This window comes from Etheostoma cragini, chromosome 9 (genome assembly GCF_013103735.1).
Source record: "Etheostoma cragini isolate CJK2018 chromosome 9, CSU_Ecrag_1.0, whole genome shotgun sequence".
NCBI lineage: Eukaryota > Metazoa > Chordata > Actinopteri > Perciformes > Percidae > Etheostoma > Etheostoma cragini.
The window spans coordinates 8,016,507-8,031,382 of NC_048415.1; the positions used below are offsets into that span (position 1 = coordinate 8,016,507).

Genomic DNA, 14,876 nt, shown 5'->3' on the forward strand with positions numbered 1-14,876 from the left:
ACACACACACACACACACACACACACACACACACACACACACACACACACACACACACAGTACAATAGAAAACATAAAGACAGACCTAAAAATTTCCCATAATCTCAATTTCTGTGTGAGTGATAAAGATTTAAAATGTTCGTTACGCTCCAGTCTGGAGTCTTCTGGCATTCTCAGCGTACAGCAGTACACACTTATTCAAGTACAAAACATCAACACACATAAGGCCCCTCTCTCTTAATGAACCAAGTCAAGCTTGATCTGTATCGAATTTGTTTTGTGTTATTATATAATCTTGTGTGAGATTATGTGTGCGTGTGCTCTCTGGTATGTCTGTCTTTGTATTGACTTATTTGTGTTTCAGATCTTGAAACAAGGACATTTCGGCTGAACCTTAAAATGTTTAGGGTTAAGACTTAGTTTTAGGGTTACACTAGGAATTTAGGTTTAGTATAGGGTATGATTTGAGGTTAGACATTTAGTCCTTTAGAAGAGGGTTACGGTCAGGCTTAAGGGATGAGAGAAGGCTCATTATGTCAGTGAACTTTCTCATATATTTAGTACAGTGTGTGTGTGTGTGTGTGTGTGTGTGTGTGTGTGTGTTTGTGTGTATGTGTGTGTGTTACCTAGAGTTTCACAGGGCTTGTTCTTTTGAATACAGATGTCGTATCTACAGATGGGATGGAAAATCAACCAGGCTGTTAAACTAATAATTATCTACTCCCACACAAACAGATGCAGCACACTGTACATATGTAAACTGACACGTACAAACACGCTTAACATAGACATGCACTACATTCACAGATGGTGACAGACACCGTCAGACAGTGGACAGCAGTGATAGCAGACAGATACAGACTTAAAAGAACAATAGCAGGAAATCATGTATGGTCACTGTGGTGTCATCTTTTTGGACAGTTTCCATCTTCTGCTTGATAAATCCTGTAGTAAAATCCAAGTGTTCTCATAAAGCCGCCACCAAAACCACAAGACATTTTATTCCTGTACTCTTACATAAGCTTATAGCTCCTTCTGTTAGAAAGAATAGGAAGGTATTTGTTGTAGCTCTGCCTGGCCCCATCCCGTTCAGATGACTCTGACCAACCCATAGTTGTGTTTTTTGCTGTTGCACATTCCTCAGTCAATAGCATCAGTGTTTTATCTTCTTAATGTGCATCTACCACTTTGTTTTCCTCAGTAACAGAGAGGGCATTAGTAGTAGTGAGGGTGGTTCTTTCTCGTCTTCTCTATTTTCTCCTGGCTGTTTTTAAATAAATCATAAATCTGTCATTGTCTTTTGCTCCCTCTTAAAATCTCTCTTTTACTTTTTCTTTCCAGATGCTGAGCAGAGCAACCCCAGCTATCGTCACCTCAGACAGGACAAGATAAAGCCCAACTCTCTTGGACTTGGCTTAACAAAAACCTATGAGGATAGGGGCTGGGAATGTAAAAATTCAGCTCAGAGGAAACAGTGTTTTAACCCTTTTATGAACAGGGAAACAAACTAGACATTTTCATTTACAAGAACTTGCAGTAGGAGAGTTAGGTTGTTGTACATATTTGTTAACCCAGTACAGCTACTTGCCTTGCACTCTTTATGACAAAAAAACTTTTTATTTTGGCTTCACAAAATGTCTTCAGTTCTAAATTACCTTTATTTCTGCATGAAGAAAGCTCCAAAACAGAGTTATAGTCTTTATTATTATTTACTCCTGTGAGAAAAGTTTGTCTGTTTGCATTTCTGACCTGGTAATAAGCACAGCAGTGTCATGGTGAGCGATCCCGTTGTCTGGTATGGCGTTACCGTAACTGCTGCGGTGCTGGATGTTTTTCTGCCACTTACAGAAGCTGTCTAAAGACTTCCCTGCATGGTGGTTGATCTCTAGTGTTGGCTGGAAGACAGAGAAAGAGAAAAAATACAGAGTAAAAAGCTAATTGGTAAAATAAACATACATATTTAAATCTTGAAACACAACAAAAATGGATATATTACAACTCCAGCAATTTTATTTTCAAGCAAAGTAAGATAATTTAATAAAAATGTATAGGTTAGTCATGACCGAAAGAACGAGGGTACAAGGGTGCAAGAGGCCGAAATGGGTTTCCTCCGGAAGGGGGGTGGCGTCTCCCTTAGAGATAGGGTAAGGAGCACAGTCATGCGTGAGGAGCTCGGAGTAGAGCTGCTGCTCCTTCGCGTTGAAAGGAGCCAGTTGAGGTGGTTCGGGCATCTGGTAAGGATGCCTCCTGGGTGCCTCCCTAGGGAGGTGTTCCAGGCATGTCCAGCTGGGAGGAGGCCTCAGGGAAGACCCAGGACTAGGTGGAGGGATTATATCTCCACCCTGGCCTGGGAATGCCTTGGGATCCCTCATTCAGAGCTGGTTAATGTGGCTCGGGAAAGGGAAGTTTGGGGTCTCCTGCCGGAACTGCTGCCCCTGCAACCCGGTACCGGACAAGCGGACCAAGATGGTTGTATTTATAGGTTACGTGGGTTATAACAGTGTTAACAAAAGGAAAATTGTAACAATCAGCTGTGAGGCCAAACAATTCTATGAACCCAGCCCCAGTCTTCCTGCATTACAGTGTTTAAAGATTGTTTTTTAAACACGTGTCTTCAAAATGTCAACTTTACATGAGCTAAGAAAAGCCTTTTTCAGCTTTCTGACGCTATATTTATCAGATAATTAAACAGGTTTATAATGGTTTATTTAGCACAATAAGTAGTTTAGTTTCTCAATACATAAGAATACTTCATTTGAAATCAGCCAAGCCAAGATATGTGGTGGATTCTTAAGAAACCTCCCTCCACTCCATCAAAAAAGCAAATGTGGAAGCAGGATTAGAGTGGCGGCACTTTCTAGTATTATGAGAGTTCAGAGAGCAGAAGGAGAGGCCACAGCTGGCAAAAAAAACGTAACCCAGGAATGCATGTGGTGACATAACTAGTAATTGTCTCATCCCACAGTCCCTCATTTCTGGGCCCACTGCTGGCCAGATTTTATTTTCCAGGGGCATCTTGCCATTTACAGACCTGGAAACCAGCAGCAGAGCCACACGCCGAGACTACTCTCAATCCTGTCCCGACCTAAACCTCAACGATCCATGGAGAAAGAATAACACTACAACTGCCCACTACTAATGATTCTAACATTTACTTCTTTCCTCTGTCAGATGACGAACACATCCCGGTGGTAAATTGTGGGGCTAATTTTAAAGCAGTATGAACATTATGAATCATAAATGTTCCCTAATAAGACAGCTATGGAGGAAACCTCAAAGCCACAACGCAATACACTTTTAAATCAGCATGTTTCATTGGTCAGATTGCTAGAAGGTCAACATTTATTACGGAGCCGGCCGCACCGTCTCACCACATGCGGTGAATGGCGGGCTAATAAGATCCATTACTTGGAAGCCAGGTGGCCCAGTCATCTCCTGTGCTATGATGGAAAGGTCATGCACTTTTTGTGAGCTGAACCTTGCCTTCTGATGAGGTTTGGATTCTAACTCTGCGCCCTTTCTAACCTCCGCTCACTCCCTTATACCATGCAACAACAGTCCACATCCATGCTAAGAGCTCTGTGAGGCTGTGCATAACAATGTCTTGAGCTAAATGCTGACATCAGAATGCTAACATGCTTACAATGACAATGCTAACATGCTGATGTTTAGTAGGCATAATATTTTAGTTGTTAATCTTAATATAGTGTTGGCATATTAACATTTGCTAATTAGCACCAAACACAAAGTACAGTTAAGGCCGATGGGAACATAATTAGGTGTTTAGTCATAAATCAATCAATCAGTATTGGATAAATGGTCTCACAAAATAAAAAGTCATCAGAGTTGTAACAATTCATCCCAAGGACAACATGAATGTCTTCACCAAGTCAACCTCATAGTTGCGCTAAAGAACCAGTCAGAGGATCAAGTCAGGAGGATTTATTGTCTGGGGACCATGAATGTCTGTACAAAAGTTTATGGAAATCCATCTAACAGTTGTTGAGGGACAAATTAGTGGACCAAGTGACCAGACCAAAATTGCTACGTTGCTGGCGTAGCTAGACAAAATTGGTAAAATGACAAACCAGAACTTGAGGAATCTGGCAAATTTGGATTTTGAGGGTGTTCACTTAGGCCTTAGATTTAGATGCTGATGTTTTTTGCATCAGTGTCTAAATCTAACTTAAGCTTTTCTACACCCTGGATGTGCGTCATGCCAATGGTCAGAGAGATCACTGTACACCACAGCAACCAGCTGGACAGTCACAAAGCTGCTCTGTCTGACAGGTACAAAACCCCCCTCATATCCTGACTTTTCCGTACTCACCCATCTCCCTCTTCCTCGATTCCTTACAGTATCTCGTCTCTTTAATTTCAGCCACCATTCACAAGACCCACTTTCACACTAAGAGTCCTTCAGGATGGTTTGAAAACAACAACAGGCTCATATATGCTGCACAGTGAAGGGTTTTGTGCAGTCTGGAACGAGAGGTAAGTAGCAGTAGTAGACAAAGTTTATTTACCTGGTCTTCCATTAGCAGGATGAGCCGTGTCACCACAATGTTGACTGCATTCCCCAGGCTAGAATCCTGGAACAGTTTGGCAACCTGACCTCCAGGGAAACAAGAAAAGACCAGTCTTAAAAACAGCTGATGCACCAGTTGAGCACATTACAACAGAGCTCAAACACTAGAAATAGGCGCAAGAGTAATCCATCATAAATGAAGATGTGTAACGGCCCAGAGCAGTGATTGAAAAAATTGTTAAAAAAAGTAAGTAAGAAAAAGAAATGCTGATTCAGCATGTTTTTGCTACAGTTTTCCTGTTCAGATACTAGCCATAATGCACTGTCCGTGAATAATACCAACTTTTGGATCAACTCTAGATTGATTTGTGTAGCGACGGCTAAGTGAAGGCACCCCTGTTTTGTATCCCTACCAAGATGAATCTGAAGTTTTAACCTAACACTTATCTACGAGACACTAAAAACACGTGTGTTTTTAGGTTTAAAGTGATTAACTGTGTGTGAAAAGATCAGCAGAAACAAGAAACAGTGCAGATGATGATGGCTATGACATGTGGCCTCCACTAGGAGAAATTAAAAAAGGTCTATGCATCTGTTTTCATTCTTTCTGTCACAAAACATTATTCATAAGCCTAAATCTAATTTATTTCAATTTAAAGCGACACTACGCAGCTTTTCCCTCTTCGGTCCCCCTACAGGTTGTCTCATTGGAACTATAGCTTGTGCGGCTGTAGTTCCATCATCTTGGCATGAAACTTTTCATAATTCTGTTATTTATTCATCAATAATAACTCCAATGATTCCAATGGCTTTTTAATGCATTGTGCATTTGCATCTTTTGTGTTGTGAAACTTACAATATTCATGACAGCCAGGATGTACTGCTCGATGTCCCTGCGACCATGGTAACCAACCATCATCTTGTCGGCTACCACCAGCGTCTCCACGTAGCGCTCCCGGCTAACTGAGCGCTTCAGAGGCAGCTGGCCTCGCCCAGCATGATGAGGAGGCGTCTTCAGAGTTCGCTGCCACCATGACGCGCCTTTCATCGGCTTCTCATCTGAGGAAGATCAACCACAAACAAACACACACACACACACACACACACACACAGACTGACGTTTTGATGGGATATCGTAAGAAGAAACCCACAAAAGCTCAATAGCATACAGAATTACAGACTGTCCATTTTTCATTAACTATAACTGGCTAAGACATGTATGATTATCTGAAACACGTTGTCAACCAGAATGATGCCTGAACACACGTTCTATGGATATCTAGCAGAATAGAAGCACAGCATTACAAGTTGGAAGTTTTTTTTTTTAAATGTTACTATGTCAAAAAATAATAATTTTCAACATACTTTTGCTTTTTCAATAACACCCTGCAACACAGACTCAGTCACACCCTAGCACAACTGGGAACTGAAACACAACCACAATCTTCTGCTGCTGGCTGCTACGCAAGTCAGCCCGGGGCCGTTAACTCCTCCAGTCCGGACCAAACTGCTGCTACTAAAAACACCAGAATATCTCTCCTCTCACCAATGACTCCGCAGGATTGGCCCTTGTACTGATGGCGAAGCGACGACCGCTTGTAAACCACATGGGGGCGCCCCTCTGCTCTCTCCCCCCTCTCCTGCTTGGTCTGGTTATCTGGTGAGACAAGGGGTTCAATCAGGTACTCCTCTCCCCCTGCAACAATCACCCCCTGCTGCAGAGAGACAGATACATAGAACAGAACAGAATAAAATAGAATAGAACAACAGGAATCATTGCTTTCATGGTAGAAATATGACAAACATCACATTACACAGTTGGTCTGAGTCTTTACTAAACATGTCAATAAATTAAATAAAAACAGCCACTAATACAGATCATCCCATGCTTTATCAATTATATTACTACAATTAATGGCTTATACTCTTCATATTGACAAAGAAGAGTAGAGCAACAAAGCAAGCATTTTTATCCTCCATTTATGACCACTGTCTCCCTAGTTTATTTTAGAAGTATCACTTGTCAGTATAGATCAACTAACACCATATTAGAAAAAAAAAAGATGCAGGAGTTTACAGCTCTCATGCAAGGTGACTTCACAGTGAGCCTCTTTTGTTCCACAGAAGCAAGAGTCACTAACTTTTCATTTTTAGTCACCATACCAAACAAATAAACATAATGAAGAAATAACACAAGCCCCGACATTTTTTTTAAAATAACTAGCAATCTTTTATATATATTATGTATACATTTTTCTTGTTTACAGTTGCATTTGTAACCTCATCTTCAGGTTATCTTTGCTGATTACGATATAAGCAGCTACAAAGTCTTTAGTGAGCAAGTTAAAATAATATGCCACATTTCATTATTAGGACTATGATTCAGTCTAGGTTCATCCCAGACTATCCAACAATTGTTCAGAGATGAAATTATAAAACTTCTATTATAATTAAAGACTTTTTTTCCAGATACAAGCATAACATTATTATCATATGGCTTTGTGATCAGACAGTCCACGTAAAAACACCTCCTCACAGGGTCCTCTGTCAAACCCATCTGAGAAGAGGATCCCACAGAACTGACACACACAGACAAACACACTTGAGAGCATGAAAGAGTGAATGAGAGCAAGAAAAAGGAGAGAGTGAGACAGAGAGCGATACACTAACACTTCCTTTGAATCTGCTCAGATGTGTTGGCCTCAACCCACTGTGGCAGCTTTCAAAGTGCCTTTAATCCCATAACATAGTTAGTGATGCTCCCCTGGACACCACCCGCTCATTGGTGAATGTGCCCACGCTGGTCTGACCAACAGTAATTACGTGTGCTGCTTATTAACGCTTTGTGAACACATCTAATCATCAGCTGTGTATACAACTGTTATTGTGGAACCTGCTGTTTTGTAGAGGATACACAGATACACAGTGCTGTGAATGCAGGGAATAGATTTCAGCCAACAAAATAATGCATCACAATTAGGTGATCCAGTCCGGTGATTCAGAACGGGCACCAACTTTGAACTTTAAGTTTTGGGCATTACCAAACTGATGACTTGATTTGAGTGGTGAATAAATGAATGGAATTAGAGCTTTACTAAGTGGCAAACAAGACCACTTTGTAAAACTGTTAACATTTACAGAAGATTAAAGGACCAGATATTCTTTCTTCCCATAACCTGCCTTCTTGACCACAGCTTCAGTTAATAACTTCCTATATTTCCTTGACTGCCTTTAAACAGACCCAAGGGAGCATGCTGGAGCTTGATGCATTGTGGGTTATAGGTAGAGGTTAATCTTCAAACAAGGTCTAACGGCGCCCCCACACCCTTCCTGGTCTGAATAGGCGGGCTGCTTCAAACAATCTTTGTAACATTCTTAAACCAAAAATCTATCAATAACGCCTATTTCACATAGCAATTGACAAGGTTTGCAGAGCTGAGAAAGTAATCAGGGTTTGGACTTCTCCCTCAGGCTGTCTTTTCTCTTCCTTCACGCACTGAGTGCAACAACATTGATGCCTTTGAGGAGAGACATATTGAAAGTGTGCTAAATATCAACATTTGTACAATTCATTGAGTGATGCCTCTATCTATGATGACCACATTGTGGCCTTTTGAGGCAGGTATAAACATGTCTGCTCATACAACCCTGTTTGATTCATACCGATGCCACGTTCATGGTTATTAACAGTTTCCAACTTTGAAAAAGTGTTCACATCACAATCCAAGTTGTAATTTAAACAGGGGAACTCAGTAAAAAATAAATGTTACAACTTTGATATATCCTGGCCATCTTTCAAGGCCATTTTTTTCAATATAAGAGATTCTTATTTTCAATGTACAGTATTTTTAATCTTCACCAGACGGACTCTTGAACAGTCTTAAATGCGAAAGTCTTTCTCACTCCATCCCATATGGTGTGTTGTACACAAACCCTTAAGAGAACAATGGTGATAGTACTGGATTTCTTTTAGCTGTAGTGCTATACAAAGTATTTATCCCTGATTGTTAAATATGTTGATGCAAATTTGTAAGTAGTTGCACTGGAGATGTATTAACATATCGTAACATATCATCATGTCTTCTACACTTGGTTAACTATCTGTAGGGATGTAGAAAATTAAATAAAGCACCTTTTAAGACACATCTTTCCTTTCAGATTAGGTAATTTTGTGATTTTTTTATGTCAAAATTAGCTGATCCCTCATTTGCTGAGCCAGTGCTGCTGCTACTGCTGACCTCACACTGTACTAGATGTGGATTAGACTTACCAGGCCGTTACAGTTGCTCAAGGCCACTTTGCTGGAGTGCGGTTGATCTTGGAGGTGTCCAACATAGTGGCAGTGGGGAGAGTAAGGATGACTCCAGGCCAATCTGCCTTTCTTCCAGTATTCCACTCTGAACAGCCGGGACAGCAGGCCTCCCTGCAGCGTTAGGTTCAGCAGGAAGTTATTACGTGACGTGGACAGCTGGTAGAAGAGCTAAAAGATAGGAAAAAAGGCAGTTAGGTTTAGGTTAACTTGGATCAGTATATTAGAGAGTATTGTACGTGTGTAAATGTAAGACAAACAGGGACTAAAAAGATGAATGAAATTTTTTTTAAAAACAATTTAAAAAAGCATCATACAGAGTCCGGCAGTCTTTCTTCAGTGCTGCGTTTCCTTCTGTGGTGTTGTGGCATTTCTGCATCCAGCACCTGGCCATTGGGTCCTACACGTAATGGGATGGCAATCTCATACTGGCCTAGACTGGACAGGAAAGCAGCTAGAGGGAGAGAAATAAAGAAGGCATACAACCAAAATCAGAGTTTAACCTAATAAAGTAAAGAAATCCACTTAATCTAACTGACTCTAATTAAAAACAGTTGATGATTTGGGAGCTGCTTATTTTGAATGATGCTATGGGACTTTTTATTGAGAGAGTAAGCCAGTTGGCAAAGATCAACTCGCAGACTTTTTGACCCATTACTGACAAGGTCCCTTCAGTCCAAGAACCCCCTCCCGCATGAGGCCAAAGTTGCCATGGTTACACTGAAACTGTATACTTCCTGTCTGTCCCAGTCTGTGCCAGGGCCTGGTGGAGATTTATTGTCCAAACACACACAGCTCCAAACAGCCAACGTCCGCTAACTAATGGGGAAAGGTCTTTGGCCTCAGTTGGTGGAGTCGCAGCCCCTTCCCACACAGAGTAAATACCCAGAGATCAGAGTTCCCTGGTAAATACTTGGAAAGCTGTGTACCGGGAAAAAAGACTCTGTATGCAGTGGATAGGTCTGACATAAATAAACAGCAAGCACAATTACAAATGCTGCCTTCTCATGGAACTCGTGAGGTTGAACTGCGTTTTCGACACAGGAAGTTTAATTCAGAATATGCTCGGCGTTCAAGTGGTTTCAGTCATGAGAACAAAAATGGACAGTAGCCTTGTTTCCTTTTCAAAAATGGTGAATGACTCCGGCATTTTTAGCACTATGATTTCATGTATGATTTTCTTCCTATTTATGTGCACACCTATACTGTTAGCAAAACAAACGTCCCCTAAGGGTTTGAGAAGGTTCGGATAGCCTGTAAAGTTTTTACTGGAACTTTGAAAATTGTACTGGAACAAAAACAGACAATTCAAGGATTGTGTTTACAAATCATTAAAAGATGTATATTGTCACAAAGACCGTTTTCTGCACTTTTATCCCCTGCTTTTCTTCATTTTCTGACCTACACACCCTCTGGCACACCTGCTCCCAAATCCCTCATAAGCTGTTCTTAAGATATATTGCTACCAGGTTTTCAATTGTTCTAAGCCTGCCGTAACGTCCAAGCCTTTTTTGTGCCCTGCCTGCTTATGGTCTTTTTGACTTGGTTACCTGTTCTGTAGTAAAACCCTGTTCTGATCAAAAGCCTAGTAAACCAAGCTTTAGCTTTTAGCTTACCTTTTCTGGCTTTGAGGGGTGTCTTTAAGTCCTCACTTTATCACTGAACCATTACACACTGAATTACTAAGGTAAAAAACAATTCATTAAAGATTATTGCAAAAACAGCAAAAATACACTCTTAAATATATAAATAACGTTGTTACTAACGGCATTACTTTTTTTCAGTTACAAGTAATCTAATTGATTACTCTTCCCATCTTAATAACACTGTTACTGTTACTGAAAAATGTGGCTATAATTGAAGCTGTTTTTTCATCAGACCAACTTGATCTCTGAGCCAAGAGACAAATACTTTTTTTTCTTCCTTGGTTAGTAGGCTGTGCACGAGACAAGTGCATAAATGCTAACGATTGACTGATGTTAAGTAAAATTTCACGGTAAGCCAATCAGAGGTAGAGTTGAGCGGTTGTTCGAAAGCACGCATTGTCGGACACACAACACAAGCGAGTCAGTCAACGAGAGACAGGTATGGCAGAAACTTGCCCAACACTGACCCCAACCAATCGAGCTGCTTCATAGGGCGGGGGGGGGGGGGGGGGGGTGAGAAGTTACGTGTGGTCCAGAAGTACGTGGGATCCATAATAACGCCTCATTGCCTATTTACACATTCAGAAGATATGGAAAAACGTTAGCATTCATTTGGAGCTGTGTTTCTGGTCACCTATATGCTGTGCGTCCAATATACAGTCTTTTTTTAAGCTGTTCGGGTCCCCGAAAATTGTTTATAGCTTTGTTATTTAGATTGCTTCAATCTCAACGATAATCAACTAACTGCTATTTGCTAATTTATTTGTCATTTGGCACTGAACAGATAATGTTAGTATGGAGATTTTCTAGGGTTGCAACTACCTATTCTTTTCATAATAAATTATTAAACATTATAAATCAGTTGTATTTGATTGTCTACTCAAAAAATGTGGTAATAAATATAGTCTAAATAGACTTAAAAATTAATCTGATCAATGATCAGATAACTAGTTCAAACGGCCTAAAATGGACACCAAAAGGCATCACATTACCTTCCTAAGATTCAGAGCTGCTTCCCACAACACATCCATTCTGCTCTCACAAACTACAGCAAGTAATCTGGCAGGTGGTATTACCATTAAAGCAAAGGAAAAGCTTCTGGAGAGAAAATGTGGGGAGGGTGTTAATGAAGTACAAATAACTCACCTCCAAGGAAGAAATAATGAGACCTCCCACAGAATAAACTGTAGACTAATGAAAACCAGTAAAACATATTATTATGTAGTTTGGAGTAAAGGTTTAAGCGGAGGTGTGTAATGGATAGCAAATTGTGCCCACAGCACCCTTGCAAAATATGTTCATTGACTGACTCAGTATTTGAAAATGTTAAGTAGACATCAAAGCAAATAGCAAACTGACAGTGGAAACATGTTTGCTAAATTTAACAGGAGACACTCCCTGGCTAAAAGGGGTTTCATACAAAAGTGTCTCTGCTGATACAGTAAATACATCCATCCACCCATGCACAGGGCATCCCCCTTGTTTCTCTTATCACCAAATGAAAATAATGGAAGGAAATACTCTGGATGGAAACAGTCCCTCCCTCCATCCCAGACACACCTTCATTGCACCTAAGGCCAAAATGCGGCCTGTTGTTCCAAGACAGCTGTGCCGCGATTGGATTTCATAAGGGCAAATTGTTTAATTGTTATAATGTAATTTAAAATATGCTTTAAAAATAATTGTTTTGTCCATGTGTGCTTGTGCTGTGTTCCACAAGTGGTAGAACAGGTCTCAGCTGTTACAATGAGTTTTTTGTATTTTTTTGCCCACCCCTGGCTAGAACACATGGTGAATTTCACCCATTAGCTACATCCATTATTACAGGACCTCTGGAGAAGTCATAAAAGCTTGCGTAGTGCAGAGCAACGTGGGTTGTTGTAAACAAATACAAATACAACCTAAGTTGATCATCTGTCTATCATCATATAAAGCCCGTCCTGGCAATTTGATTGGTCCAAACAGCTCTTGTTCGAGGATAGATGCTCCACAACGGCTCAAGTCCAGACCGAACTTCCCAACCTCAAATGTTGTGGGCGGGGCTAAGTTTGGCTGGCATCCAGGCGGAAAAAAGCTAAAATACTCCATAAAGCTGAAAACGTCACAGTTCTGTGGTTTTATCATTAGGAATAGCTCTCTTTACATCACACGTAGTCATTTGATCCATCGTTAATATCAAAATTAAGTACTGCAGATTTAAAGTATAGAAATTTCACAATCACAGCCTTGTTCAGGGTGACGAGACACGGACACTCAGGGATTTTGTCTTTGCCTTTAAGGAAATTTCAGTCGCTCAAGATTCAGTGTGTATGTGAGAGAGACTGTGTGGCAAGAGGTGAGTGAGGTGAGCATGTGTCTGTGCAACAGCTACATGATTTATGGAAGCAGTGTTCAAGTTCAGCAGCACAGACCTGCAGACCTGTAGTGTGCCTCAGCCAGACAGACAGGCTTTTATTTTGCATTGCATTATGATTTGTCAGGTATTTAGTTTGCTGGATATATATATAGATATATATGTATATTAAAAATTTGCTTCCTCTCACCTTGAGACTGGACAAACTCATCTCTGTGACCTTCTTCGACCTCTTTGGCAACCATGACGACAATGGCAGTGCAGACCAGACCAGTCCTCCATAGCATTTCCATGGTTACTACAGTAGTTGCTATAGTAACAGAATTCAGTGCAGTGGTCCCCGGGCCTCTGTCCCAACATGTCTTCTGCCCTCTCGGATGCCCCGTTGCCTAGCAGTGGGACAGCTCAGCACTCTGTTGGGCCATGGCTGCTGAAAGATCCGTGGGTTCAGACATAGCAGCCTCTACAGTGTGGTGATCAGTGAGTGGTGAGGGATCCTGGACGAGTCCTTATAGGAGTGGAAAAAAACCTGGACGGATATCCCAAGAGGTTCAGCCGCACTGGAAGGTTTAGACTCCTCTCTATAGCCCTGCAGATGAGAAATTGTTTAGTGAGGAAGAGGAAGGCCAGGAAAGGGAGTGAAAAGGGAGGGATTCAGATTCAGATAACTTTATGTGTCCCCAAGGGGCAATTCACTTTTACAGGCAACCAATCCATTAACATTTGAAGTTAAAAGGCATTTCAAACCAGCTATTAGGCTAACTGAAATAAAAGTTTAGACACATTTAAATCAAGGAAGAGGTTGTCACACCGTCTGACAAACTCCCTAAGGACACGGTTATGATCAGATTGGTTACTCTGGAAAAGGGACAATAGTAGTTTGACATCTTCACCAAGTAGCTGTTCTCCCGAGATGACCTGCAGTTGTCAGCGCATTACATAAAAATGGGGGAGAGTATGCCGCCCTAGGGAGAGCCTGTTTTAGATACAATGACAGAGAACATATTTCCATTTACATAGACATGCTGCCTTCTGTTTGTTTAACAATTTAAAACTATTAATAAGATGTGCTCGGGTAACTTAAAATATTAGGCTAATCGTTCAATTAGAAGGTAAGGCTGCATTTTGTTAAAGGCTGAACTAAAATCAGCAAATAAAAGTCCTGCACGTGATGCAGGTTTCTTAAGATGTTTATACACCCTGTCAAGACTGAAGAACTCCCTTGCCCGCTTGATATGCAAACTGTAGTGGATCAAATTTTTCAACAGTTAGGGGGATGCTTGGGTCCTTCAGGATCTTTTCAAAGCACTTCATTTACCAGGGAAGTTGGTGCAATTGGTCTGAATTCAATCAGGTGAATGAAAAGGGAGAACCAAGGGAGACATAGTAAAACACTGACTTAGAGAGAGAGAGGAAGAAAGAGAGAAAGAGAGAGGGAGGGAGAGAGAGAGAGAGACAGCATGAGATCCCATTGACCCATGCAGTTCCCAGTCAAACAAGACTAATCTACCCAGTTCATATTCAGCGTTCAGTGGAGGACCGCCCAGTCCTGTATTGTTCCTTTAGCTAATCAATCTTGCCTTTGACGAAGGGCAAACACCCTGTCTTTCACTCTGATGACCAGAGACAACAGCAGGTCCCAACCTGGGGCCCCTGAGGCCCTGCTCTTTAAGCTGCCAGTGCCTGCCCACCGGAAAGAGTTCAAACACAAAGGAAGCCATTGATCTTGTAAAAAGCTGTGCTTAATGCCCAAACAGGGCTTGAAGTTGGTATTATGTCAGAGGCTCTGGGGTAAAATGAGCCAATTTGAGAGGAGCAGCAGGTTGCCATCACTGCTACGCTGGCTGACTGTGGTGGTTGGCTGAGTGACTTGCTGGCTGGCTGCCTGACTGTACAGCTTACTAATTGGCTAGCGTCCTGGCTAGCAAATGGATGGTATGACTGCCTATATGAAGGTTGTTTACAACTGAAACTAAGTTTAGAGTACTGTGATGGGTATGACCTGACCAATATTGGATTTTTAGGGGGGGTTTGATATCG

General features: G+C 41.3%; 1 protein-coding gene across 1 annotated transcript in view; it reads right to left on the reverse strand.

Moving 5' to 3' along the window:
• adamts10 (ADAM metallopeptidase with thrombospondin type 1 motif, 10) overlaps window positions 1–14,876 on the reverse strand; it is a 43,852-nt gene that overhangs the window by 23,938 nt on the left and 5,038 nt on the right. The window contains exons 2-9 of the mRNA XM_034882154.1: window positions 13,027–13,425; window positions 9,155–9,291; window positions 8,799–9,008; window positions 6,075–6,243; window positions 5,385–5,587; window positions 4,527–4,610; window positions 1,750–1,895; window positions 627–670 (exon numbers count right to left, since the gene is read on the reverse strand). Coding sequence (XP_034738045.1) covers window positions 627–670; window positions 1,750–1,895; window positions 4,527–4,610; window positions 5,385–5,587; window positions 6,075–6,243; window positions 8,799–9,008; window positions 9,155–9,291; window positions 13,027–13,129 — 1,096 coding nt within the window. The 5' untranslated portion in view covers window positions 13,130–13,425. The remainder of the gene's footprint in view (window positions 1–626; window positions 671–1,749; window positions 1,896–4,526; window positions 4,611–5,384; window positions 5,588–6,074; window positions 6,244–8,798; window positions 9,009–9,154; window positions 9,292–13,026; window positions 13,426–14,876) is intronic.